We start from the raw sequence: 27,950 nt of genomic DNA, 5'->3' as shown, positions 1-27,950 counted from the left end.
AAACAAAACAACAAAACCCAACAACAACTCACCTCCTCCCACCAGAACATAAGCACAAGTCACACCCAACACAAAGCTGACACAAACCAAGGGACCACCCTTATCCACCAAGGGCAGAAATCAAAAGGTAGAAGAAATTCAGCCTCAAAGCCTGGGATAAGGAGACCTCAAATGCAATGTTAAAAAAAAAAAAAAAGAAACAGGCAGAGAAATATTGTGCAAATGAAGGAAAAAGCTAGAAACCCACAAGACCAAATAAACAAAGAGGAAACAGGGAGGCTACCTGAAAAATAATTCAGAGTAATGATAGTAAGGATGACCCAAAACCTCAAAAATAGAATGGAGAAAATGCAAGGATCAATTAACACATTTAACAAAGACCTAGAAGAAATAAACAGACAGAAAATACAGTTACTGAAATTGAAAGTACTCTGGAAAAGATAAATAGCAGAATATCTGAGGCAGAAGGACAGAGAAGTGAGCTGGAAGATAGAATGGTGGGAATAACTGCCAAAGAGCAGAATAAAGGAAAAAGAATGAAGAGAACTGTGGATAGTCTCAGGGACCTCTGGGACTATATTAAACGCACCAACATTTGAATTATAGGAGTTCAGAAGAAGAAGAGGAAAAGAAAGGGTCTGAGAAAATTTTTGAAGTGATTATAGTAAAAAATATCCCAAATATGGGACAGGAAATAGCCAATCAAGTCCAATAAGCATAGAGAGTCCCATAAAGATAAACTCAAGGAGAAACATGCCAAAACACATACTAATCAAACTAGCAAAGACTAAACACAAAGAAAGAATATTAAAAGCAGCAAGGGAAAAGCAACATGTAACATACAAGGGAAACCCCATATGATTAATGGCAAATCTTTCAGCAGAAATTCTACTGGCTGGCCAAAAGAGAATGAAAAAATATACTTAAAGTACTGAAAGGAGAAAATCTACAACCAAGATTACTGTATCTGGCAAGGACCTCATTCATAACTGATAAAGAAATAAAAAACTTTACAGACAAGAAAAAGTTAAGAGAATTTAGTACCACCAAACCAGCTTTACAACAAATGTTGAAGGGAGTCATATAGACAGGATTCACAAGAGAAGGAAAGACCTACAGAGATAAACCCCAAACAATTAAGAAAATGACAATAATAACATATTTGTCAACCATCACTTTAAATGTAAATGAATTAAATGGCCCAACCAAAAGACAAAAACTGGCTGAATGGATACAAACACAAGAACATATGATATATGCTGTCTACAAGAGACCCACTTCAGACCTAGAGACACATACAGACTGAATGTGAGAGGATGAAAGAAGATATTACAAGCAAATGGAAAGCAAAAGAAAGCTGGAATAGCAATCTTCATATCAGACAAAACTGACCTTAAAGTAAATAATATTATAAGAGATAAGGAAGGACACTGCATAATGATCAAGCTATCAGTCCAAGAGGAAGACATAGAAATTATAAATATTTGTGCACCCAATACAGGAGTACCTCAATACATGAGACTAACACTAACAGACATAAAAGGAGAAATTGAAAGTAACACAATAATAGTAGGGGACTTTAACGCCTCACTTACATCAATGAATAGATCATCAAAACAGAAAGTAAGGAAACACAAGCATTAAATGACACATTAGACCAGATGAATCTAATTGATATCTTCTGGACATATCACCCAAATGCAGAAGAATACACTTTATTTTTAAGTGCACATGGAACATTCTCCATGATATACCACATCTTGGGTCATAAATCAAACCTCAGTAAATTTAAGAAAACTGAAATTGTATCAAACATCTTTTCTGACCACAACACTATGAGACTAGGTATCAATTACAGGGGAAAACAAGTGTAAAAAACACAAACACATGGAGATTAAACAATATGTTTCCAAATAATGAATAGGTTACTAAAAAAAACAAAAGGGAAATTTAAAAAATCCTGGAAACAAAATAACAATGAAAACACAACTCAAATCCTATGGGATGCAGCAAAGTCAGTTCTAAGAGGGACATTTATAGCAATACGATCCTGTCAAGAAACAAGAAAAACATTGAATGTATAACCTAAATTTACATCTAAAACAACTAGAAAAAGAGGAACAAAAAAATCCCAAAGTTAGCAGATGGAAAGAAATCATAAATATTAAAGGAGAAACAAAAGAAAAAGAAATGAAGGAAACAATAGTAACGATTAATAAAACTAAAAGCCGGTTCTTTGAGAAGATAAAGAAAATTGACAAACCTTTAGCCAGACTCATCAAGAAAAAAAGAGAAGAATCAAATCAATAAAGTTAGAAATAAAAAAGGCGAGGCTACAACAGACAACACAGAAATACAAAGGATCATAAAAGATTATTATGAACAACTATATGCCAATAAAATGAACAACCTGGAAGAAATGGACAGATTTTTAGAAAAGTTTAATCTTCCAAGACTGAACCAGGAAGAAATAGAAATTATGAACAAGCCAATTACAAGCAGTGAAATAAAAACTGTGATAAAAAAATCTCCCAAAAAACCCACAAAAGCCCAGGGCCAGATGGCTTCACAGATGAATTCTATCAAACATTTAGAGAAGAGCTAATGCCTGTCCTTGTAAAACTCTTAAGAAACTGCAGAGGAAGGAACACTTCCAAACTCATTATATGAGGACACCACACTGTAATACAAAACTGACAAAGATAACACAGAAGAAGAAAATTACAGGCCAATATCACTGAAGAACATAGATGCAAAAATCCAAAACAAATTTCTAGCAAACAGAATTCAACAACACATAAGATCATACACCATGATCAAGTCAGATTTACCCCAAGAATGCAAAGATTTTTCAATATATGCAAATCGATGTGAAAGATAAAAGCCATATGATAATCTCAATAGGTGTAGAAAAAGCCTTCTGTAAAATTTGATCTCTGGTTCCTCTGCCTTTTCTAAAACCAACTTGAACATCTGGAAGTTCATGGTTCATGTATTGCTGAAGCCTGGCTTGGAGAATTTTGAGCATTACTTTACTAGCATGTGAGATGAGTGCAATTGTATGGTAGTTTATGATAAAAACAACTCTTCAGAATGGGCATAGAAGGAAACTCCCTCAACATAATAAAAAGGCCATATAGGACAAATCCACAGCAAACATTATTCTCAATGGTGAAAAGCTGAAAGCATTTTCTCTAAGATCAGGAACAAGACGAGAGTGCCCACTCTCACCACTATTGTTCAACATAGCTTTGGAAATCTTAGCAAGGCAATCAGAGAAGAAAAAGGAATAAAAGGAATTAAGAATGGAAAAGAAGTAAAACTCTCTCTTTGCAGATGACAGGATACTATACATAGAAAACCCTAAAGATACTATCAGAAAATTACTAGAGCTAATCAGTGAATTTAGCAAATTTGGAGAATACAAATCAACACACGGAAATCACTTGCATTCCTGTACACTAACAATGAAAAATAAGAAAGAGAAATTAAGGAATCAATCTCATTCACCATTGCAATAAAAAGAGTAAAATATCTAGGAATAAACCTGAGGAGACAAAAGAGCTTTGTACAGAAAACTATAACACACCGATGAAAGAAATCAAAGCAGACATCAGCAAATGGAGAGATATGCTGTATTCCTGGGTTGGAAGAATCTACATTGTGAAATGACGACCAAATGCAATCTTCAGGTTCAGTGTGGTCCCTATCAAATTACCGATGGCATTTTTCACAGAACTAGAACAGAAAGTCTCACAGTACATATGAAAACACAAAAGACCCAGAATAGCCATTGCAATCTTGAGAAAGAAGAGTGGAACTTGAAGCATCAACCATCCAGATTTCAGACTATGCTACAAAGTTACAGTCATCAAGACAGTATGGTGCTGGCACAAAAACAAAGATACAGACCAATGGAACAAGATAGAAATTCCAGAGATAAACCCCCACATCTGTGGGTACCGTATTTCTGACAAAGGAGGAAAGAATATACAACGGGACAAAGATAGTCTCTTTGATAAGTGCTGCTGGGAAAACTGGACAGTTGCGTGAAAAAGAATGAAATTAGAACACTTCTTAACACCACACACAAAGATAAACTAAAAATGGATTAAAGACCTAAATGTAAGACTAGAAACTATAAAATTCTTAGAGGAAAACATATGCAGAACACTCAATGACATAAAACAAAGCAAGATTCTCTATGACCCACCTCCTAAAGTAATGGAAATAAAAACAAAAATAAACTTAAAAGCTTTGCACAGCAAAGAAAATTATAAACAAGGTGAAAAGACAACCCCCAGAGTTAGAGAAAATAATAGCAAATGAAACAATTGACAAAGGATTAATTTCCAAAATATACAAGCAGCTCATACAAATCAATACCAGAAAAACAAACAATCCAATTAAAATTGGGAAAAGGACCTAAACAGACATTTCTCCAAAGACATACAGATGGCTAATAAACATATGAAAAGATGCTCAGTATCAGGCTTATTAATAGAGAAATGAAAATCAAAACAACAAGATATCACCTCTCACCTGTTCAGAATGGCCATCCTCAAAAAATCTACAAACAATAAATACTGGAGTGGGTGTGGAGAAAAGGGAACCCTTTAATACTGTTGGTGGGAATGTAAATTGATGCAGCCAGTACAGAAGATAGTATGAAGATTCCTTTAGAAACTTGGAATAAAACTACCCTATGGCCCAGCAATCCCTGAAACATATACCCTGAGGAAACCAAAATTGAAAAAACTAAACAAAACAAAAAAAATGCATGTACCCCCATGTTCATTGCAGAACTATTTACAATAGCTAGGACATGGAAGCAACTTAGATGTCCACTGACAGACGAATGGATAAAGAAGCTGTGGTACATATACACGATGGAATATTACTCAGCTATAAAAAAGAATGTATTTGAGTCAGTTCTTTTTTTTTTTTTTTTGTATTTCTTTCTTTTTTTTTTTTTTTTATTAGTTGGAGGCTAATTACTTCACAACATTTCAGTGGGTTTTGTCATACATTGATATGAATCAGCCATAGATTTACACGTATCCCCCATCCCGATCCCCCCTCCCACCTCCCTCTCCACCCGATTCCTCTGGGTCTTCCCAGTGCACCAGGCCCGAGCACTTGTCTCATGTGAGTCAGTTCTAATGAGGTGAATGAACCTAGAGCCTTTTATACAGAGTGAAGTAAGTCAGAAGGGAAAACAAGTATCATATACTAATGCATATATATGGAACCAGTAACGGTACTGATGAAATTATTTGTAGGGGGGCTGTAGAGACACAGGTATAGAGAACAGTTTTATGGACACGGCGGGGAAGGAAAGGTAGGGTTGGACATATGAAGAGATTAACATGGAAACATACATTACCATACATAAAATAGATAACCAATGAGAATTTGCTGTAAGACACAGGAAGCTCAAACTGGGGCTCTATAATAACCTAGATGGGTGGGATGGGGACGGGGGAGGGAGGTTCAAAAGGACGGGGCATAGATATACCTATGGCTGGTTCATGTTGACATTTGGCAGAAACCAACACAATGCTATAAAGCAATTATCCTTCAATTTAAAATAAATAAATAAATAAGACAGGAAAAAAGAATGTGGCATGTATCTACAATGGAATATGGCATGGCTAAAATAAAAGAAGAAATCTTAACATTTTTGACAAATGCCCATCTGGACCTCAAGGTTATGATGGAAGGAAATAAGTCAGATGCAAAAAGACAAACACCCTATGATTTTAGTCATGTGTGGTATATAAAAAAGAAAAAACCTTAAATAAATAAGCAAACAAAATTCACACAAAAAGAAACAGATATAGAGAAATAGAATAGTTAGAGGAGGAGAGGGGAGAGGGGAGGTAAATTTGATAAACAGGGACAACTATGTGGTTATGGTTGGAAACTAACATTTTGGTGGTAAATACGCTGTAGAACTCAAAATAAAATATTGTATATGAATACTTCATAATGTGATAAATCAATATCATTTCAATTAAAAATTACATGGAAACAGCAAGTAATACCAACTGATTGAAGATTGAAGGCAGGAGGAGAAGGGGACAACAGAGGATGAGATGGTTGGATGGCATCATTGACTTGACGGACATGAGTTTGAGCAAGCTTTGGGAGTTGGTGATGGACAGGGAAGCCTGGCGTGCTGCAGTCCATGGGGTAGCAAAGAGTCAGATATAACTGAGCGACTGAACTGAACTGAACTGACCAAATGATAATTCTCTCAAGGACGTATAAACATGAAGATCCGTATTTATATGCCCATTTTATGTCTAGTATTTAAGGAAACATAAAAAAAAATTTAAATGGAGAGTAAGAGGAGAGATCTATACATCAGGGATAAAATAATCTAGAATACTAAGGTAATTTTGCGAGATTATGATGAGATAGACTCTTTTCTGGTTCTGGCAGCATTCCAAACTCAGTTTGGAACCATTACCAAACCATATCCCCTTAATGTCCAGAATACCTAATAAAAGAAGGGGGAAAAAACTCACAATTTATTATCTAGAGAAACAATATTTTAGAATGTTATGACATTTTACTGATTAAACTTTCCATTAGATAAATGCTATTAGAAAATAAACTCTCAATTCACAACAGAAAATATATAAAACATAACAACCAGTGAACATTTTTTAAAGATGAAAACGTGAAAGATTTTAAATGGTATTATGGGTAAAATTTTGGGCATCAGAAAACTGAGTTTTGAATTTTGAATCTACCACATACTAGTTGCTTGTCCATAGGGAGCCAACTGAACCATTGTAAGTGCTAATATTCTCTTTTATTTATTCATTTTTAAGCCTATAGAAATCAGTATTCCCAAGTGGTCTCCCATCATCCAAGTACTAACCAGTCCTGACCCCGCTTAGTTTCTGAGATCAGAAGAGATCAGGTGCATTTTGGATGGTATTGCTGTAGACTAATTTCCTTTAAATAGTAAGCAAAGTAGTACCCATTGTCTGGAGGCACTTGACAGATTTATTCAATGTATGTAAAAATCTCAGAAAAGTTCCTTTCTGGTATTAAATGAAAGGTTATCACTGTTGCTGAGATGTGCCTGATTTTTTTCTTCTACCCTTCAAATGTCACCATTGCTTCCCCACCTCTAAAGAGTGAAATAATTGTAAAGCTTGTTAGCATAACACTTTTTCATATTAAGCACAATTTTTTTCCCATATGAATAACAAATATGTGAGACAACCATGAATTCTTTGTCTTGGGAACTGATGTTGCAAACTAATATCCATCTCCCTTAGTCGGAGTCTTTCCAATAAACACACAAATATGACTCAAATTCATCCTATCTTAAACATTTAAAAAATGCGGTTCACTGCACAAGTCTCCAAACTTAAAACTCTAGTTTGCCACTCCCCTTAACTGCAAACTTCCTCAGATATGTTTTAATTTTACTGGAACCAGTTTATGCTTCCATTCCTTCTTCATTCTCATTAACTAAACTTCATTCCCCACAATTAGTTATAACAGTGACCCTTGTGCTGTGGGGTACTGTGCTTAGTCGTTCAGTCGTGTTTGACTCTTTGTGACCCTATGGAGTGCAGCCCACCAGGCTCCTCTGTCCAAGGGGATTCTCCAGGCAAGAATACTGGAGTGGGTTGCCATGCCCTCCTCCAGGGGATCTTCCCAACCCAGGGATCAAACCCAGGTCTCCTGCATTGCAGGCAGATTATTTACCATCTGAGCCACCAGGAAAACCCAGTGATACTTGTATTTATAGTATAATAGTGATCCTTGTATTTCTGAGTTCAAAAGACACTTCTCTTTTTGGCATATTAAATACATTAATTGTAGATTAATTAGCCTACCTAGCAAAAGACACAGTCTCTCATCTCAGGGCTAGGGTTGTTGGGCTCTAGGGTGACCTTAGGTTAAAGTTTTCAGGTTCGTTTCTCTCTGCACCTTTCTTCACACATCTACTGAGTTCTCAGATATACCTGGATACTGTCTCTAACAGAAGAATCTCTGTATGGATGTCTGAAATTCTCTCTGGGTGTTTGATGATGGAGACTGAAGTTCTGTTCCCAAACAAGCCAGTAGGAAGGAATAAAATATTGGTGTGTGAGCCACAATAAGGACTCCAAATGCAGCATCTGTCTTTCCAGTACCGGGAGCAGGGATTCACACTGTGGGGCTGTAGTGGAGGTAGTTATAGCTCCCTAGGCTGCTCATTAGGCACTGTTGCCATTGTTATTCCCACTTCTGAGCACACAAATCCCTGTGGGAACACTGGTCTGAACACAAAGAAAATGATTCCTGTTGATTTTCTGTTCCCAGAAGAGCAGATTAGAAGTCAGGTGAATCCAGTCTTTATTCTTCCTTCTCCATGCCTTCTCTTGACTTCCACAGGTCTCACTTCCTTGCATCTTATCCAAACCTTGAGTTAATGTTTCTTCCAAACCTGACACTGATTACCTGTATTTACTAGGTCCCATGGACTTCCAAAATACTGACTTGTGACAGGAATATCTCCCAATATCTCTAGAAAATTAGTATTCCTTTCATCAACAAGAAACCCTTGCATACATAAATTAACCAAATGCAAAACAGCCAGTTGGCTTAAACAACACAGCAAAAAGCTCTTATCTTTTTAATAAATGGAAAATTTGGGAATAAAAACACTATGATCTTACTATATAAAAGGAAAGTACTCCTATTTACAATTTACAATGGAGAAAGTATGTATCTGACAAACCCATAACTATATTTGGCTTCACAGATAACAAAATAACTGGAAAGTAGACATTGTTACCTTGAATCTTTTCATATACTACATAATTTCCTTTGATGTGAACACCCACACTGAGATGTATGTCTTGAGAGGTGTGTCTCAAGAAATGCTGTCGCAAGAGTATATTTTCAAGCATTCCTTGGTCTGGGTTTCCTTATTAATATGTAAGTATGCACCAGTCAAATATATACCACCTTAAAACTGAAAAATCTTATCACTTCACTGTGTATCTCTCCTTAGCTAATAAGGATATTTCTTTATTCCAGTTAATTGCAAAGGTCCTTGAATTTATGTTCTACTTTTACTGGAATCACTTCACCCCTCCCATTACCTCTTCTGATCTAGCGTCCATTTAATTTTCAACACAGACTCTGCAATGCTGAGTAAAATATTCAGTTCTCTTTGGACATCAGAGATAAATACATCAGTTAATATGTGAGGCAAGCAAGCAAACAACCACAGTAATTCTCAGGCTCCAGTTTAATCAGGAATAACTCTCAAGTAACCTCAAGGAAACATTCTTGGATTTCATTCAGACCTACTCCTACAGTGTTCATGGGTTTTCAGACCCACCTGTTTGTGACCTCTAAGAATACAACCTCTGGGAGAAAACACAAATTCCTCCCTGAATAGTTGATAATGGAGGTTGAAATCTTTCCCTGGAAAGAAGGAAGGAGTTTTGACTCAACTGGTCCTTAAGTCAGGCTTAGAACCCCAAAAGAAACAACAGTGTCTCATCCAGTCCAATCTCAGCAGAGAATTTATCTCTTTATATCTGTCTATTTGGCAATTTCCCTCTTGTTACTCCAACTTACAAGTACATGCCTTCCTTGAGTGACAGTGGTATGGATGGCAAGGAAATTTTCCTTATTGATTTTCTGTTCCCAAGAGACCAGTTCAGATGTAAAGTCAATTCAGTTTTTGTTACTCCTTTTCTATGAACTCTCCATCCATTTATAGGTCTAACTCCCAGTATTCATCACATCTTCTTTGGATATATACCCAAAAGCGTTATGCAGGATCATATAGTAGTATTATTTTTTCACGTTTTGTGGAACACCATACTCACTCTCATAGTGACTGTACCACTTTTGCTTCCCATCAGTAGTGCACAAGGCTTCACTTTTCTCTACCTCATCACCAACAATATTTATCTCCTCTTTTTTTATAAGAGCCATTCTAAAAGATGTAAAGTGATATCTCATAGTGATTTTGATTTGTATTTACCTAACAGTTGGCAAAGTTGAGATCTTTTCATGTTCCTATTGTCACATGTATGTCATTTTTTGGAAAATGTCTATTCAGATCTTTTCTAACTGGATTGCATTTTTCCACTGAGTTGCGGTATTTCCTGATATATTTTGAATATTAATTCATTATCAGATATAAGGTTTAAAAACATTTTCTTCTATTGTCAGTTGACTCCTCATTTAGTTGATTGTTTCTTTTGCTGTGCATAATGCAGCTGATTTTGTAGGTTAACTTTGTGTACAAAACTTAGTTTGTTTACTATTTCTAACAGTTCTTTTTGGTGGAGTATTTAGGTATTTATATATAAGATGATACCATCTTCAATCAGAGACAACTTTATTCCTTCCTTTTGGTTTCAGATAGCTTTTAATTCTTTTTCTTGTCTGGTTGGCCTAGCTAGGACTTGTAGTGCTGTGCTGAAGTGGAGTGGTGGGAGTAGTAACCTTGTTTTATTCTTCATCTTAGAGAGAGAATTTTTAACCTTTTGCTGTTGAGTGTGATGTTAACTATGACTTGTCATATATGGTCTTTGTTATTTTGAGGTATAAATCGTCTATATAAAATTTATTGAGAGTTTGTGTCGTGACAGGAAGCTAAATTTGCCAGTTTTTTTTTCTGCATCTATTAAGCTTATCATGTTTGTTTTATCTTTTAGCTTTTATTTTGCCTCTTAGTTGTTTCAGTGTGGTGTATCTTTTTTTAATAATGTATGTATCTTTATTAATTAGGGATATTAGCTTGTCATTTTTTTTCCCTGTAGTATCTTTATCTGGCTTTGGTATGAGGGTAATTCTGGCCTTGTAAAATAAATTTGGGAATGTTTCCTCCACTTAAATCATTTAGTAGAATTTGAGAATTGGTGTTAATTGTTCTTTAAATTTTTCGTAGAATTTACCAGTGAAGTCATTGGGTCCTTAATTTTGTTGTTGTTGAGAAGTTTAGGTCACTGATTCATTTTCCTTACTCTTTATTTGTTGGTTCAGATATTTCATTTCTTCACAATTTAGTCTGCATACAAAGCACTTCTACAGCAAACCTACCAAAGATACTGTGTGGGCTCTCTGGTGGTGTCCAAAGGTGAAGGTGCTTCTGGAGTCCTTGAGAGGGCAGGCTTGGAGCTTGAATAAGTGGTTGGCCTGGTTCTTGGTTCCCTGGGGTCTGGTACAGTGTCTGAACCACAAGGAGCAAGGTCTGGATCTTGGAATCACTGAGGTGGTCTTGGCACCTGAGTCTGTGGTGATGAACATACCATATAGTTCTGTGTGACTGGGCATGGATTCTTGGTACAGGTTGTGTCATCCAGGTGCCAGGGACTCATGTGAAGGGTTTGACATCTTAGAAGGTAGAGGCTGGCCTTGTCCTGGTGAAGGCAAGCTCTTTAGTTCAAGGGAGTTTGCCTAAGGCTAGGGAGCTATATGCTGTGTTGGTGCCATGCCAAGACTGAAAGTTAGATCTCAGGGGCAAGGCTACTTGGTTGGGCCACAAGCCTGTGTCTTCAGGAGCCTGCATGGACTGTGTCTGCAGGAGCCTGTGTGGATACTGAGACCATGTGCTCCAGCTGGGTGTTGGGGTGAGCCGGGAACTTGTGAGTGCAGTGATTTGTCTGAGATCTAGACTTTGGGGAGGTAGCCTGGCACTAGGATGTGCCTGAAATGAGTCTGAGGTGAATTCAGGTGCTCACTTCACTCTTCTTTTCCCACTTGGAGGTTTCTCTCTCCATACTGAGATGCCTAGACTTGAGGTATGTGTGACAGCAGTAACGTGACATTGTCCTTCCTTCCTACCTTATTCAATGCATCTTTTAAAAATTATCTTGCTTCATCAAAGTGCTGTAATGTCTCACTTGGAATCCCTTGCTCCTGTGAAGGTATTTTGGTGGATGGATAGTTCTTTTTATTTGATGTTTCTTAGAGGGGACAGACATGGAAATTTCTATACTGCCATCTTATTAATCCCTCTACTTCCTCTATTGCTTGTGCATTTTTAATATATTCAATTTATTACCTGTTATAGTCCCAATAAAATAGTTAAAAAAAGAAAATCTCTAATGATGCATGACTCAGGGTCAGACCTAGAGTACAGGTAGCTGAGTCACCCTGAATAAATGTGAGAGATATGTCTTCTAACTGGGAAGAAAGGAAAGCATTATAATGACTAGGAGCAGTGGAATAAATTAAGGCAATTTACATTTGATAAACTCATTTTCTTCTGTAAACTATATTAACCTAGATATAGAAAAGACCCTGATGCTGGGAAAGATTGAAGACAGGAGAAGGGGATGACAGAGGATGAGATGGTTGAATGGTATCACTGACTGAATGGACATGAGTTTGAGCAAGCTCCAGGAGTTTGTGGGCTTCCCTGATAGCTCAGTTGGTAAAGAATCTGCTTGCAATGCAGGAGACTTGGGTTAGATTCCTGGGTTGGGAAGATCCCCTGGAGAAGGGATAGGCTACCCACACGAGTATTCTTGGGCTTCCCTGGTGGCTCAGCTGGTAAAGAATCCGCCTGCAATGAGGGAGACCAGGGTTTGATGCCTGGGTTGGGAAGAACCCCTGGAGAAGGGAAAGGCTACCCACTCCAATATTCTGGTCTGGAGAATTCCATGAACTGCATAGTCCATGGGGTTGCAAAGAGTCAGACACGACTGAACGACTTTCACTTTCACTTCACTTTTACTTCTGGGAGTTTGTAATGGACAGGGAAGCCTAGTGTTCTGCAGTCCATGGGGTTGAAAGAGTCAGACATGACTGAATGACTGAACTGAACTGAGGAATGAATGAACTGTTCACAATTTAGTTTAAAATACAAAAGCACTACAGCCAACTACTGGATCATAGATGAACCTTAGAAACATATAGAGAGACTGACAGCTAATTACAGACTCATGAGAAACCTAGTAGAACTTGAAACAACTCCAAAACATACCATCTCATTTGATAATAAATGCATTATATTTTACCATTTTATTGTAGGGTAACTGGTTATGAAGCCTGCTGGCAAATGTAATAATCAAAGTGAATGATACTGAGGGCAAAGCTAATAATCTACTGCTTCTTATTTTTCACCATTTTTTTTTCACACATGTTCTGAGATTTGAAGAAAGCATTTCTGATTACTCTCTTATCCAAGTTGTTTTTTCCCACACAAATATATTAAAAAGTGACTTCATTGATGTTCCTTTCCTAATATTCAGGAAAGTTTGCAAGGACATATGTGTTTGTGTACAAAAATTGCCAAACCTGAATCTTAGGTCTAAGCAGGAAGTCATGTTCTTATGAATCAGTTTTGATCTTGCAAATTGAAGAAATTCATTTGTATATGAGAGATATATAGTGGATGATGTCCATTCACTGCTCTTTTTGTTTATGACAACATTTAGAATTGATGAGATGTTTCATTAAGACCAATGGGAAAAGTCATAGTTATAGGCTCACCTTGAGTTTTCAAGTAGGAAGAGTAAGATAATTCAATAATAAAACATAAAGCAGATTAATCAATCCTTCATTTCAGTGAGTAGGTCCCTCTTTATACATTGACACTAGTATTCCAGACTGCAATGAGTAGATGCACAGCTTGAAAACAAATGTCATAAATAATAATACAAAGTATATTTTAAAAGTTACTTTGTTATATTCAAGATCATTTCTGACTCTAAGGTGATATTAAGTAAATTTGTGTTTAAATCAATTTGTGTTGCAATTTGTGTTTCTGTGTAGACTACACTGGCAGACGTGTACGCAATAATCAGCTTTGCCAGTGACTATGGTAGGTAATGTGGACATAGAGGCTGATAAGAAGACAAAATCCTAATTAGGAAAATAAACCCAATGACCTGTTGTAAAACACACTTGTATTTTAAAGTCTACAATATCAGGAATACCAGTTAAGGATCTGATATACAAGGAATGTTGGACACAGAAGTGAAAAGCTATGATCTCAGATTTTTCTCTCCTATAATCTTACAAAGATGGCTTAGCTTCCATGTTTGTCATGTTTTTCCTTTGGAGTGATATCTGATGATTCCTTTTTTAGTAAAACTAAAGACACATTACATGGGGTGATATTAGTCATTTGATAAGACATTGTTCTTAGTAAATCCAAGTAGTTGCATGAGTAAATGGGAATATGGGAACGTCCAATTTTTAATATCAAAGTTTGGGAATATTTTAGAAAAAAAGAGGGGAAAGCTGTTGAATATCTGAGAGAGAAGGTAGCTTAATAAAATGACTAACTGAATTACATAGAATAGCTGAAAAAATGAAAATTCCAGAAAATTAATAAAAGGAAGATCTACTTTCACAATCTGGTTAAAGAATCACAACTACTGACTGAAGCTTTGATCCCTTAAGCCATGGGCACCTCTCCAGACCCAGAATAATTGGCCTTTTAAGACTTTCCATCACAAAGAATCTCTTCATAGCCCCCTTTATGTCTTTGTTCCTCAGACTATAGATGAAGGGGTTCAGCATGGGTGTGACTGCAGTGTACATCACAGAGGCTGTTGTACTTGACTGTGAGCCGTGGGTAGCAGCAGAGCTAAGGTACACTCCTAGGCTTGTACAAAAAAATAAGGAGACAATTAAGAGGTGAGATGCACATGTAGTAAATGCTTTATACTTCCCTTGAGATGATGAGATTTTATGTATAGAGGAAACTATCTTAGAGTAAGAGTAAATGATACCAGCCAGGGGACCACCACCCCACAGGACACTTGCAAAATACATCACCATGTTATTAAGAAATGTGTCAGAACAGGCAAGTTGGATCATTTGACTGAGGTCACAAAAAAAGTTGGGGACTTTCACATCTGTGCAAAAGGAAAGCCTCAACAACATTAAACTTTGTAACAAGGAATTCAATATACACACTATCCAGGACATCACAACCAGCAGTACACAGAGCCGGGGGTTCATAATGACTGTGTAATACAGGGGGTGGCAGATGGCCACAAACCGGTCATAGGCCATTACAGTCAAGAGAAAGATGTCCAATACTGCAGAGAGTATGAAAAAATAAATTTGTGTGATGCAACCTTCATAGGTTATAACTTTGCTCTGAGTTTTGATGTTCCACAGCATCTTTGGGATGGTGGTGGAGGTGAAGCAGATGTCTACAAAAGACAGATTGGAGAGGAAGAAGTACATGGGGGTGTGGAGGTGGGAGTCTGAGCTGACAAGCAGGATGATGAGCAGGTTTCCAAACACAGTGATCAGGTACATGGAGAGGAAAAACCCAAATATGAGGGGCTGCAGTTCTGGTTCCTCTGAAAATCCCAGAAGGAGAAATTCTGAAATTTGTGTATCATTACGTGGTTCCATGTGGTTGAAGCAACTTCTAGGAAAGAAGGAAACAATATTACTAATATTCACACAAACTTGTATTACATAAATTACTTGTATCTATACAAAAAAAGATCTTCATGAACCAGATAACCATGATGGTGTGATCACTCACCTAGAGCCAGACATTCTGGAATGCAAAGTCAAGTGGGCTTTAGGAAGCATCACTATGAATAAAGCTAGTGGATGTGATGGAATTCTAGTTGAGATATTTCAAATCCTAAAAGATAATGCTGTGAAAGTGCTGCAGTCAATATGCCAGCAAACTTGGAAAACTCAGCAGTGGCCACAGGACTGGAAAAGGTCAGTTTTCATTCCAATCCCAAAGAAAGTCAATCCCAAAGAATGTCCAAACTACCACAAAATTGCTCTCATCTCACATGCTAGTAAAGTAATGCTCAAAATTCTCCAAGCCAGGCTTCAACAGTACGTGAACCATGAACTTCCAGATATTCAAGCTGGATTTAGAAAGGGCAGAGGAACCAGAGATCAAGTTGCCAACATCCGTTAGATCATAGAAAAAGTAAGAGAATTACAGAAAAACATCTATTTCTGCTTTATTGACTACTCCAAAGCCTTTGACTGTGGATCACAGAAAACTGTGGAAAATTCTGAAAGAGATGGGAATACCAGACCACCTGACCTGCCTCCTGAGAAATCTGTATGCAGGCCAAGAAGCAACAGTTAGAACTGGACATGGAACAACAGACTGGTTCCAAATTGGGAAAGGAGTATGTCAAGGCTGTATATTGTCACCCTGCTTATTTAACTTCTATGCAGAGTACATCATGAGAAACGCTGGGCTGGAGGAAGCACAAGCTGGAATCAAGATTGCCAGGAGAAATATCAATAACCTCAGATATGCAGATGAAACCACCCTTATGGCAGAAAGGGAAGAAGAACTAAAGAGCCTCTTGATGAAAGTGAAAGAGGTGAGTGAAAAAGTTGGTTTAAAGTTCAACATTCAGAAAACTAAGATCATGGTATCTGGTCCCATCACTTCATGGCAAATCGATGGGGAAACAGTGGAAACAGTGTCAGACTTTATTTTTCTGGGCTCCAAAATCACTGCAGATGGTGATTGCAGCCATGAAATTAAAAGACGCTTATATGCAGAGTACATCATGTGAAATGTCAGGCTGGAAGAGGCACAAGCTAGAATCAAGATTGCTGGGAGAAATATCAATAACCTCAGATATGCAGATGACACCACCCTCATGGCAGAAAGTGAAGAGGAACTAAAGCCTCTTGATGAAAGTGAAAGAGGAGAGTGGGAAAAGTTGGTCTAAAACCCAATATTCAAAACTAAGATCATAGCATCCGGTCCCATCACTTCATGGCAAATAGGTGGGGAAACAATGGAAACAGTGACAAACTTTTTTGGCGGGGGGCTCCAAAATCACTGCAGATGGTGACTGCAACCATGAAATTAAAAGACACTTGCTCCCTGAAAGAAAAGTTATGACCAACCTAGACATCATGTTAAAAAGCAGAGACATTACTTTGCCAACAAAGGTCCATCTAGTCAAAGCTATGATTCTTTCAATAGTCATGTATGGATTTGAGAATTGGACTATAAAGAAAGCTGAGCACCAAAGAATTGATGCTTTTGAACTGTGGTGTTGGGGAAGACTCTTGAGAGTCCCTTGGACTGCAAGGAGATCCTACCAGTCCATCCTAAAGGAAATCAGTCCTGAATATTCATTGGAAGGACTGATGCTGAAGCTGAAACTCTGATACTTTGGCCACATCATGTGAAGAGCTGACTCATTAGAAAAGACTCTGATGTTGGGAAAGATTGAAGGCCGGAGAAGAAGGGGCCAACAGAGGATGAGACGGTTGGATGGTATTACCAACTCAATGGACATGAGTTTGAGTAAGCTCCAGGAGTTGGTAATGGACAGGGAGGCTTGGCGTGCTGCAGCCTATGGGGTCACTAAGTGTCAGACACAACTGAGCAACTGAACTGACTGACTGACAGTATTCCATACACAATTAAAATGTTACAGTTGTTTTGTAGTCAAGAAAATTGTTTTAATATTTTGCATATGGATCTGCTTTTTTTATTGCATTTTCTCTGCCACCTTGGACATTGACTTTGCGTTCCTCCATTTCACCCCTAAGAGGTCATGTATTCTGTAGTTTTAATGAGAAATTCTTTGTGCATTTCAGGGATGTAAACTGAGATCTGACCATGTTTAACTTATTGTCTAGGCAATAGCTTAGTGTGCTGAAAGGCAAAAATCCCTACATTTCAATGATGGAGAAAAATGGACAAAAATTTTTTAAACAAATGATAAAGTTGTGTGTGTGCTCAGTTCTGTCTGACTGTTTGCAACCGCGTGGACTGTAGCCCACCAGGCTCCTCTGTCCTTGGAATTCTCCAGGCAAGAATACTGGAGTGGGTTGCCATGCCCTTCTTCAAGGGATTTTCCCTACTCAGGAATTGAACCTAGGTCTCCTACATTGCAGGCAGATTCTTTACTATTTGAGCTACCTGGGACGCCTGAGCCACCTGGTAGTGGTAAGCAAATAAGAAAAGTATGTACCATTTCAGATGGGATAGGTGTTATGAAGAAAGGGAAAGCACGTGAACATGAGTGAGTGAATAGTACAGTTAATTTTTATGGGTATTTATGCAAGACCTGAAAACAAGATGATATTTGAAAAGTGACTTCAAGTAAGGGAGGGAGGGAGATGAAAATTTATGTGTGTGTGTGTCTGTGTGTGCTTGGCAGAGGGAATGCCTAGGACTCAAATAAATAAAATCAGAAATAAGAGATATTATAACTGATACCAGAGAAATACAAAGAATTATAAAAGACCTTTATGAACAATTATATGTGAACGAACTGGACAATCTAGAGAAAAGCAGATAAATTTTTAGAAAAATATAATTTACCAAAACTAAATCATTATGAAAGGAAAAATCTGAAGAGATCAGTTACTCCTAAGGAGATTGAATCAGTGAGAAATAGGTCAATTACTAATAAGGAGATTGAATCAGTGAGAAATAATCTCCCAACAAAAAATTTTCTCAGGAAAAGATGGCTTTACTGGTGAATTCTATCACATATTAAAAAGAATTAATATGAATCTTCACAAAGTATTCAAAAATAGGTGAGGAAAAAACTCTTCTAAACTTACTTGATGAAGCCAACTTTTCCTAATACCAAAACCAGACAAGTGATCCACAAGAAAAGAAAATTACAGACCAATATCCCTGATGAAGATAGATGCAAAAAAACTCAATATAATATTATCAAACTTAATTCAAGAACACATAAAAAGGACCATATATCATAATCAAATGGGACTTATTCCAAGGATGCAAGCATGTTTCAATATCTGTGACTCAATCAATGTGATAAACTATATTAATAAAGTGAAGATTAAAAATCATTATGTTCATATCAATTGATGCAGAAAGAGCATTTGACAAAATTCAACATCCTTTATTATAAAAACTCTTAACAAATTGGGTAAAGAAAGAACAAACCTCAACATAATACAGGCCATATATCATAATCCCACAGCTAATGCCATATTCAATGAAGAAAAACAGAAAGCTTTTCTTTTATGATGATCAAGAACAAGAAAAGCAAGGGTGTCTACTCTCACCACTTAAAAAATTCATGGTAAGAACTGTTCATTTTTTCTAGTTTCATTGAAAAATAATTGACATGCATCACTGAATAAGTTTAAGGTGCACAACATGAAGATTTAGTTTACATGTATTGTGAACTGGGATTTCCCTTGTAGTTCAGTGGTAAAAAATCCACCTGCCAATAACTTCTCATATCTGGAAGTTTGTGTCTTTTGACAACCTTTTCATTTTCCCCAGCCTCAACCCTCTACTTCTGATATCCAAAAGTCTATTTTCTTTTTCTATGTTTTTTTCAATTTTTTACATTTCCATGTATGAGTAATATCATACAGTATTTGTCTTCTTTGTTTGAATTCTTTCACTTAGTATAATAACTTTGTGGTCTAGTCATGCTGCCATAAATCATCAAATTTCTTAGTTTTTTATGACTAAGTGGTATTCCACTGTATACATGCATCTCAAACTCTTTATCTATTCATCCATCCATAGACACTCAGGTTGTTTTCCATGTCTTGGCTATTGTGAATAATGTTGCCATGAACATAAGGGTGCAGATTTATTTTAGGAGAGTGTTTTTGTTTCCTTAGATATTTTCCCAGGATTAGAGCTGCTGGATCATATATTATTTCTACTTTTAATATTTTGAGGGTCCTCCACACTGTTTGCCACAGTATCGTGCTTGTTAGAATTTACAGTCTCACTAAAGGTGCACAAGGGTTCCCTTTAACCCACGCACAAGCTCACATTTTTAAACTATACTTTCTTGAAGATGACCATTCAAAACAATGTGAGGTGCTATCTCTGAGTTTTAATTTCCCTAATAACTAGTGATGTTGAACATTTTTTCATGTACTTTTTGGAGTTTCATATATCTTCCTTGGAAAAATGTCTAATCAAGTCCTTTGCCCATTTTAAAATTGAGTTTTGTTTTGCTAAAACACAGAATTTTTTGTTTTTTGACATCACTTAAAAGGCAAAAAACAAAAAAAAGTACTTTTGTTTACAGTTTCTTATTAAGAACAGATTAAAAAATCCAACAAAACTTGCTCTTCCAACAGAGAAAATAAAATTCTAATATTGCATCAGTTTACTTTTGATATTAAACCTTATGATTATCAACATTTTAAAACTAAGTATACTTTAATCTTAGTCAATTTGAAAAAGCATACACTTTCCCCCAAGATTTCCTTTCCAAATTCCTCTATAATTTTGTCCTGGTTTTCCTTTTTCCCATTCTCAAATAACCAGTTTTACTTCATGACAAATTTTTGTCCTATTTTTCCATCAAAAATGTATCTCCATTCCTCATAACATTTAAAAATTAAATTTATTTATTCATTTTAAAATGAAACAAAGATGAATATTTTTAGTGATAAAAGGTAAAATTCACAAAGAAAATAGACATCATAAACCATTAGACACCTAACAACAAAGAAACAAAGATAAATAAAGCAAAAATTAGAAGAAATGCAAGGGAAAAGAAAAAAATATATAATCATAGTGAGACATATTCACATTTCTCTGAGAATATTTTATCAAGTACAGAAAAATAAGAACAGGAGCATCTTGAATGATGTCATTAATAATTTAAATACAAAAGATTTTTATTTCTATTTATCTTGTATCCTATACAAATATTTTTAAAATTTTGTGTCTCATACATTGTTATTAGATGCCCACAGGATATTTAGAAAAACTGGCAAAAAGACAAACGTTACTTAATTTCAAAAAGTAGAGGGTTTTTTTTGTGTGTGTGTGTGACTTGGTTATATATATACACATATATTATTTTTGAAATTGTTTTCCATTATAGGGTATTACAAGGTATGGACTATAGTTCCCTGTGCTATACAGTAAACCTTTGTTGTTTATTGTATATTTTTTTAAATTAGAAATCTAGCATTCTATTCATACTAAGTCAAACAAGTGGAATAAAAATGTCATAAATATTTTAGTTAGGCAAAAATTCATATGTTTTCTAAAAAATGTATATTATATGTATTATATATATATGTATATAAAACCTTTTCTATTATGCTTGATAGTCTTGAGAAAGAACCTAAAAAAATAAAAACAAAGAGATGGAGAAATTGGAAAACATAAATTAAATGGGAGCACTGAATATGAAATAGAAAAAGGGAAACAAACTAGATAAAAGTAAAAGATCCTCATATAGTCCAGCTATTTTTAAACATGACTGCTAATTAGAAATATATATGGAGATATGGAGAAAAAAAGCAATACCCTGGGAATTTGTATTTTTCAAAAACTTCCAAGATATTTCTGATATACATATGGATTTTAAAAAGTGATTACAGGTTTTTCTATTAAATGGTAGCTTTGGTGATAAAGAATTCTGTTATTTTTCTGTTGACCAATCATGATACAATGATATTAAATGAATAATAGTTACACAATCATAATAAAGAAAGATGCTCCTCAGTTTTCACAATCAATAGCCTCACAAAAAATAAAAGATAATTACAATTGCAAGCCATAATAGGAACATGATTAACCTAACAACATAAAACAATATAAAAGAATTACATACAATTTGGGGAGTCAAGCAGAGTGATGAGGTAAGTGGAAGTGCATAAATGCACATGTTTTCATCTGCTCAGCCAGTCTATATCTTTTGGTTGGTGCATTTGACCCAATTACCATTTAAGGTAATTATCAATATGTATGATCCTATTACCATTTTCTTAATTGTTTTGGTTTATTTCTGTAGGTAGGTCTTTTCCTCCTCTTGTTTCCTGCCCAGAGAAGTTCTTTTAGTATTTGTTGTAAAGTTGGTTTGCTGGTACAGAATTCTCTTAGCTTTTGCTCTTCTGCAAACTTTTTGATTTCTCCATGAAATCTGAAGGAGAGTCTTGCTGTGTAGAGTATTCTTGGTTGTAGGTTCTTCCCTTTCATCACTTTAAATATATCATGCCATTCCCTTCTGGCTTGTAGAGTTTCTGTTGAGAAATGCTCTGATAGCCTGATGGACGTTCCCTTGTATGTTATTTGTCATTTTTCCCTTGTGTTTTTAATATTTTATCTCTGTCTTTAATTTTGTCCAGTTTGATTACAATGTGTCTCAGGTTGTTCCTCCTTGGGTTTATCCTTCCTGGGACTCTCTGCACTTCCTGGACTTGGTAGACTCTTTCATTTCCTGTGTTCAGGAAGTTTTCAGTTACTATCTCTTCAAATATTTTCTCAGGTCCTTTCTTTCTGTCATCTCCTCTGAGAAACTGACAATGTGAATGTCGGTGCATTTAATGTTGTCCCCAAAATCTCTTAGGCTGTCTTTATTTCTTTTAATTCTTTTTTCTATATTCTGTTCTGAGGCAGTGATTTCCACCATTCTGTACTCCATGTCATTGATCCATTCTTCTGACTCAGTTATTCTGCTATTGATTCCTTCTAGTGTATTATTCATCTCTGTTTGTTTGTTCTTTAGTTCTTCTAGGTCTTTGGTAAACATTTCTTGCATCTTCTCAATATTTGCCTCCATTCTTTTTCTGATATCTTGAATCATCTTCATTATCATTATTCTGAATTCTTTTACTGGAAGGTTGCCTATCTCCACTTCATTTAGTTGTTTTTCTGGGGTTTTATCTTTTCCCTTCATCTGGGACATAACTTTCTGCAATGTGGTTTTTGTTTTAATTGCTGTGGGACTGTGCTTCTTCTTGCTTCTTCTGTCTGCCCTCTGATAGAGGAGGTTAAGAAGCTTGTGTAAATTTCCTGATGGGAGGGACTGGTGGTGGGAAAGACTGGGTCTTGCTCTGGTGGGCAGGGCCTTCTTCAGTAAAACTTTCATCCAATCATCTGCTGATGGGTGGGGTTGTACACCCTCCCTGGTTCTTTTTTGACCTGAGGTTACCCAGTCCTCAGGTCTATGGGCTCTCTGGTTTACACCAGGGGGACCTTCCCAGACTTCTGCTGCCTGTGCCCGCATCCCTGCGGTAAGCCCCTGCTGAACCACACCTCCACAGGAGACCCTCCAACCCCAGCAGATAGTTTTGGTTCAGTCTCCTGTGGAGTCACTGCTCCTTTCCTCTAAGTCTTGCTGCATGCAAGGTTTTATTTGTGCCCTCCAAGACTGGAGTCTCTGTTTCCCCTAGTCCTGTGAAAGTCATGTAATCAAATCCCACTGGCCTTCAAGGTCAGATTCCCTGGGAAGTCCCAGTCCCTTTGTTGGATCCCGAGGCTGGAAGCCTGACATGTGGTTCAGAATCTTCACAACAGTGGGAGAACTTCTTTGGTACTATTGTTCTCCAGTATACCTGGTGGGTATGGAATTTGATTTTATCATGATTGTGCCCCTCCTACCATCTCACTATGGTTTCTTCTTTGTCCTTGGATGTGGGGTATCTTTTTTGGTAGGTCCCAGCATCCTCCTGTTGATGGTTGTTCAACAGCTAGTTGTGATTTTGGTGCTCTTGAAGGAGGAGATGAGCACATGTCCTTCTACTCCACCATCTTGAACTGGAAGCCCAAGTTATTATTTTTTATCTATTGGGTTATATGAGTTCTTTATGCATTTTTATACTAACCCCTTATATTTAAGTTTTATAATTTTTCAAACCTATATATTGTCTTTTCTTTTGCTGTTTTTATTCAAAATAGTATTTGAAGTTCCAACCAAAGAAATAGTGCAAGGAATAGATAAAATGCCTTTAAATTGGAAAGAAGACATAAAATTGTAATCATTTATAGATGAAATAACTTTATGTTTATAAAATTCTAGGTGCCACCAAAAACTGTTAAACATAAATGAATTCAACAAAATGCAGAAGAGAAAATCAGTTGCAAACCTGCTGCATTTCTATACATTGATCACAAACTATCAAAATAGAAATTAAGAAATAATCCCTTTTACAGTTGCATCAAAAAAAAAAACCACCTAAGAATAAATTTAACTGGGGAGGCATAAGACCTGTACTCCGAAAAGTGTAAGACATTGATGAAAGAAATTGAAGAAGACACAAATAAATGGAAAGACATACCCTGCTTATAATTGAAATAATGAATATTATTAAAATGTTTGTTACCCAAAACAACCTTCTGATTTAATACAATTCTCATCAATGGATGAATGAATAAAGAAGCTATGCCTTTTTAATTTGGCCATAAAAAGTAATGAAATATTGCTTTTTGTGATAGCATGGATGGACCTTGACTGTTTTATGTTAAATGAAAAGGTCAGACAGAGAAAGACAGACACTGCATAATATCATTTACATGTGGAATCTTAAAATAACAACAAAATCCCAGACCAAACAAACAGAAAACATAATGATAGAAACAGAAAAAATATTGGTGGTCTCCAGAGAAGATTGAGGAGCAAAATGGGTAAGGGAGTTAAAAAGTGCAAACTTCCAGCTGTATAAAATAGTCCATTGGGATGTAATGAACAGCAAAGTTTATCATAGTGGTGTATCTCAAATTCATGTTTACTTTTTGGAACTCTCTGGATGTTTTTTGGCTATTTCTAATCCGTAGTTGGATGAATCCACAGATGTAGAACCCAAAGATACAGAGAGCCAAATGTACTAACATAGGAGTACAGAATACATCAGAGGAATGTTTTCCACATTCTAACATTGAGACCCATTAGGGTTTCAGACTCTGGTTTCTAAGAATTCAATAGAATGGAGTAAAAAACTCAGGGAGCATTATACATAGTAAGTGAAAGTGTTAGTTACTCAGTTGTGTCCAACTTTTTGTAACCCCATGAACTGCAGCCCACTAGGCTCCTCTGTCCGAGGAATTCTCCAGGCAAGAACACTGGAGTCGGTTGCCATTTCCTTCTCCAGGGGAGCTTCCCTTCCCCGGGATTCAACCTGGTTTCCTGCATTGCAGGCAGACTCTTTACCAACTGAGCTATCAGGGAAGACATAGTAAAGCTCCATGCAAAATTGTTTCATGGTGCATTGTTCAGTTGTGTGTGAGTGTTCATGTATGTGCTTGTGTTTTATTCTTCAATGTTTTTGTGAACGTGCATCCTGGATCATGGGCTTTCCAGGTGGTGCTCACTTGGGAAGCCCAGTGGTAAAGAACCTGCCTTCCAATACAGGAGATGTAAGAGACATTGGTTTGATCCCTGGGTTGGGAAGATTCCCTGGAGAAGGGCATGGTAACCCACCCCAGTATTCTTGCCTGGAGAATCCCATGGATAGAGGAGCCTGGTGGGCTAGGGTCCATAGGTCGCAAAGAGTCGGACATGACTGAAGTGACTTAGCACACACGCATTCTGGATCACAATATAAAGGCATGGATTTGATACATAGTCAAAAACGTCTAGAACCCCCTGCAGTAAAGGCAAGAATAGCTTGAAAGGGAAGTCCTGCTAATGAGGAGGAAGCCGCATGAATGAAAAGCCTGATGGAGGAGCCTGGTTGCAGAAAGAACAGGTAGCCGTGTGGGTACTGAAATCACCTCACTCTCAAGAAACAACAGTCTGAACTTTTATTGCTTTAGTTGCCTCACCATGGGATCTGCCTCATTCTCCTGATCTAACTGTGATTCCTGTATCTATCCATGCTTATTTGACCACAGATTTTTAAAAGTATTGTGCAATAGCAGATGTGCTGACCCTTCTTTCATTTTTCCTTGTGACATTATTTTCTGTGTTATTACTGAACTTTGGCTTTGATCTCTTGCTATTTCTGATGTGTAAACTCTAGATCTGGTTCTGTTCCTTGTCCAACATGCAGAGGCCTCTCTACATCATGCACCTCCTACACAGGCCATGAAAATCTATCTTTTTAAAAATGATTTATCTCTGAGGAAAGTCTATCACATTCATTCATTTAGATTATTGTAATAGGCCTTTTCCATTATGATTTAAGATCCAAATGAGCAGGGACTTCATATTTTGTTCCATTTTGTGTTTTTGAAGTGTGTGCATTTATACAGAAAAAATATTAAAGAAATAAAAATCCGTAAAATAAAAACAATTGCAAGGAAAATACAACCAGGAAAAGACTAGTGGTTTCACACAATTGTATTAAATGATATTTAATAAAAATCTTAAGACTGACTTATGGAATAAGATGTATAAAATAAAATTTTAATCACATCATATGGGTCTCTAGTTAAAGATTATAATGGCAAAGACCTGCAAATAAGAAATATATATATAAAGGTACAATTTTTGAAAAGCAGAAGAAACAGTATCTAAAGTTATACTTCCTATCAGTGAAAAGATAAGCAATTCCAATATGCTTATGAAAAAAAAGCAGTAGTTATCTGAATGCAAAAGAATGTCTTCCACAAGAGGGGAGAAGATGATTGCTATCGTGAAAACATCTAATCACAAAAGTCAAAAAGCTACTAATATGGAAAAACCGATGTGAAATAAGAATGTAACATGTATAGAGGTTGTTATTACAACAGAGGATATAGAAAAAGTTTCCCTGTATGAAATGTAATAAGGGAGAATATGACATGATTGACTAATAGAGCTAATTAAACAAAATATATATATTTTCACACATTACCCCAATACACATGTGTATATATATAAGAATTGATGTCAAACAGCAAAGTTAGTGGAAAATGTTTTTTTTCTTTAGATGCGGAATAAAAAACAGTATTTAAAAACTCAGACCCTTGTATATAAACTGGGCAAATGTCTTTAACATTCCATTTGCAATAGAGAATGTAAATATGTAGTAACAATCCCTTCTCCAAAATGCAGACTTGCTAGTAATGAAATTATTGCAAAGGAAAAGTATTTAATATTCCTCCTCAGACTTATTAAATATGTCTTTTCATATGAATACACAGCATGAGAGAAGATACTCTGAAATAGATTCTCATAAACTGCTGTTGCAGTAATATCTACCTCTTTTGGTCTGGATCTTTTAAGTGAATACAGAACATGCTTAAATGTTTCCCATGTTTCCCAACTTAGAAACTAAAAAATAATAGTCATAATTTGCTGCATAGTCTTCTACATATATTACACTTGCCTCCTTCTCTGAACAGTAGAACTCATATATGTTTTAATTTTACTGGAACTATTTTATCTCACTTATTTACAATGTCATCGAATTGGACCTCTGTTCCCATCACTTGTCAGCTTGCATTGTAGAGTCAAACAGACACATCCTTATTAACAAATTAAATAAATCAATTATATATGATTAGTTAATCATGAATACAAAAACAGTAATATCTCATCTCTGGGCTAGGCTGATTAGGCTTTCATTTGACTTTAGATAAAAGTTCTCAAGTTTCCTTTTCTCTGAATCTTTTATGGAGCACTTCTTGTGTTCTCAGACTTACCTAGATGGGGTTTCTGAGAGGCAGATTGCTTGTGAAAGTTGAATTAATTCTTGGATTGTTGATGATGAAGACCGAAGCTCTGTCACCAGACAAGACTGCAGAGTATTAAAGCACCGAATCCTGATCCAGACTTAGGAAACAAATATCATGTCTTCTCCAGCTTAGGGATGCAAACACTAAGGGAATGCAACAAAGGAGACATTAATAACTCTCCTTGCCTGCTTATTAAGCACATTTTCTTCCAGTTACTACAACTTCTAAGTACCTGTTTTCCCTCTGGGCCTCTAGAAAAAAACCAAAAGGCAACTTTTTCCAAATGATTCTCTGATCCCAAGAGGTCAGGTTAGAGGTCAAGTGAATCCAGTTTTTATTACTGCTTGTCTTTGTTTTTCAGATCTAACTATGAACACCTTATCTCAATCCTTAATTAGTATTTTCTCCAAAGAATGAGACTAAAGAACCTATCAGGACTAAGTCTCTTAGATCTGTTAAAGACTAATTAGTGGTTGGTACACAACCTTTTTAGCTTCAGAAAATTATTCTTCCCTTTTCAACAAGAGGGAGAACTGTGTTCATCTGATATTTAACCTTGGCATCACATTCAATGGCTTCCTAACACATTTGTTCAAAAAACTAGGGATTTCATACCAAATCACAAGTTAAGAGCCATCATTTAGTC

The 27,950-nt window shown here is 36.3% G+C and overlaps 1 protein-coding gene across 3 annotated transcripts in view; it reads right to left on the bottom strand.

Moving 5' to 3' along the window:
* The window catches only part of LOC122440010 (olfactory receptor 7A17-like), a 34,340-nt gene extending 6,897 nt beyond the window's left edge, over positions 1–27,443 (bottom strand). The window contains exons 1-2 of one of the 3 annotated variants that reach the window (XM_043465702.1): positions 27,272–27,443; positions 12,898–15,376 (exon numbers count right to left, since the gene is read on the bottom strand). In XM_043465702.1, the coding sequence (XP_043321637.1) occupies positions 14,350–15,360 (1,011 nt within the window). In that variant the 5' untranslated portion in view covers positions 15,361–15,376; positions 27,272–27,443 and the 3' untranslated portion in view covers positions 12,898–14,349. Of the gene's footprint in view, positions 1–12,897; positions 15,377–27,271 lie in introns of those variants that run through there. The other 2 variants (XM_043465703.1, XM_043465704.1) reach the window with 2 other exon arrangements.
* Positions 27,444–27,950: the final 507 nt, after the last annotated feature.

Source organism: Cervus canadensis, chromosome 4 (genome assembly GCF_019320065.1).
Source record: "Cervus canadensis isolate Bull #8, Minnesota chromosome 4, ASM1932006v1, whole genome shotgun sequence".
Classification (NCBI taxonomy): Eukaryota; Metazoa; Chordata; class Mammalia; order Artiodactyla; family Cervidae; genus Cervus; species Cervus canadensis.
The sequence above is the reverse complement of the archived record's forward strand: the minus strand, read 5'-3'. Positions and strand labels throughout refer to the sequence as shown.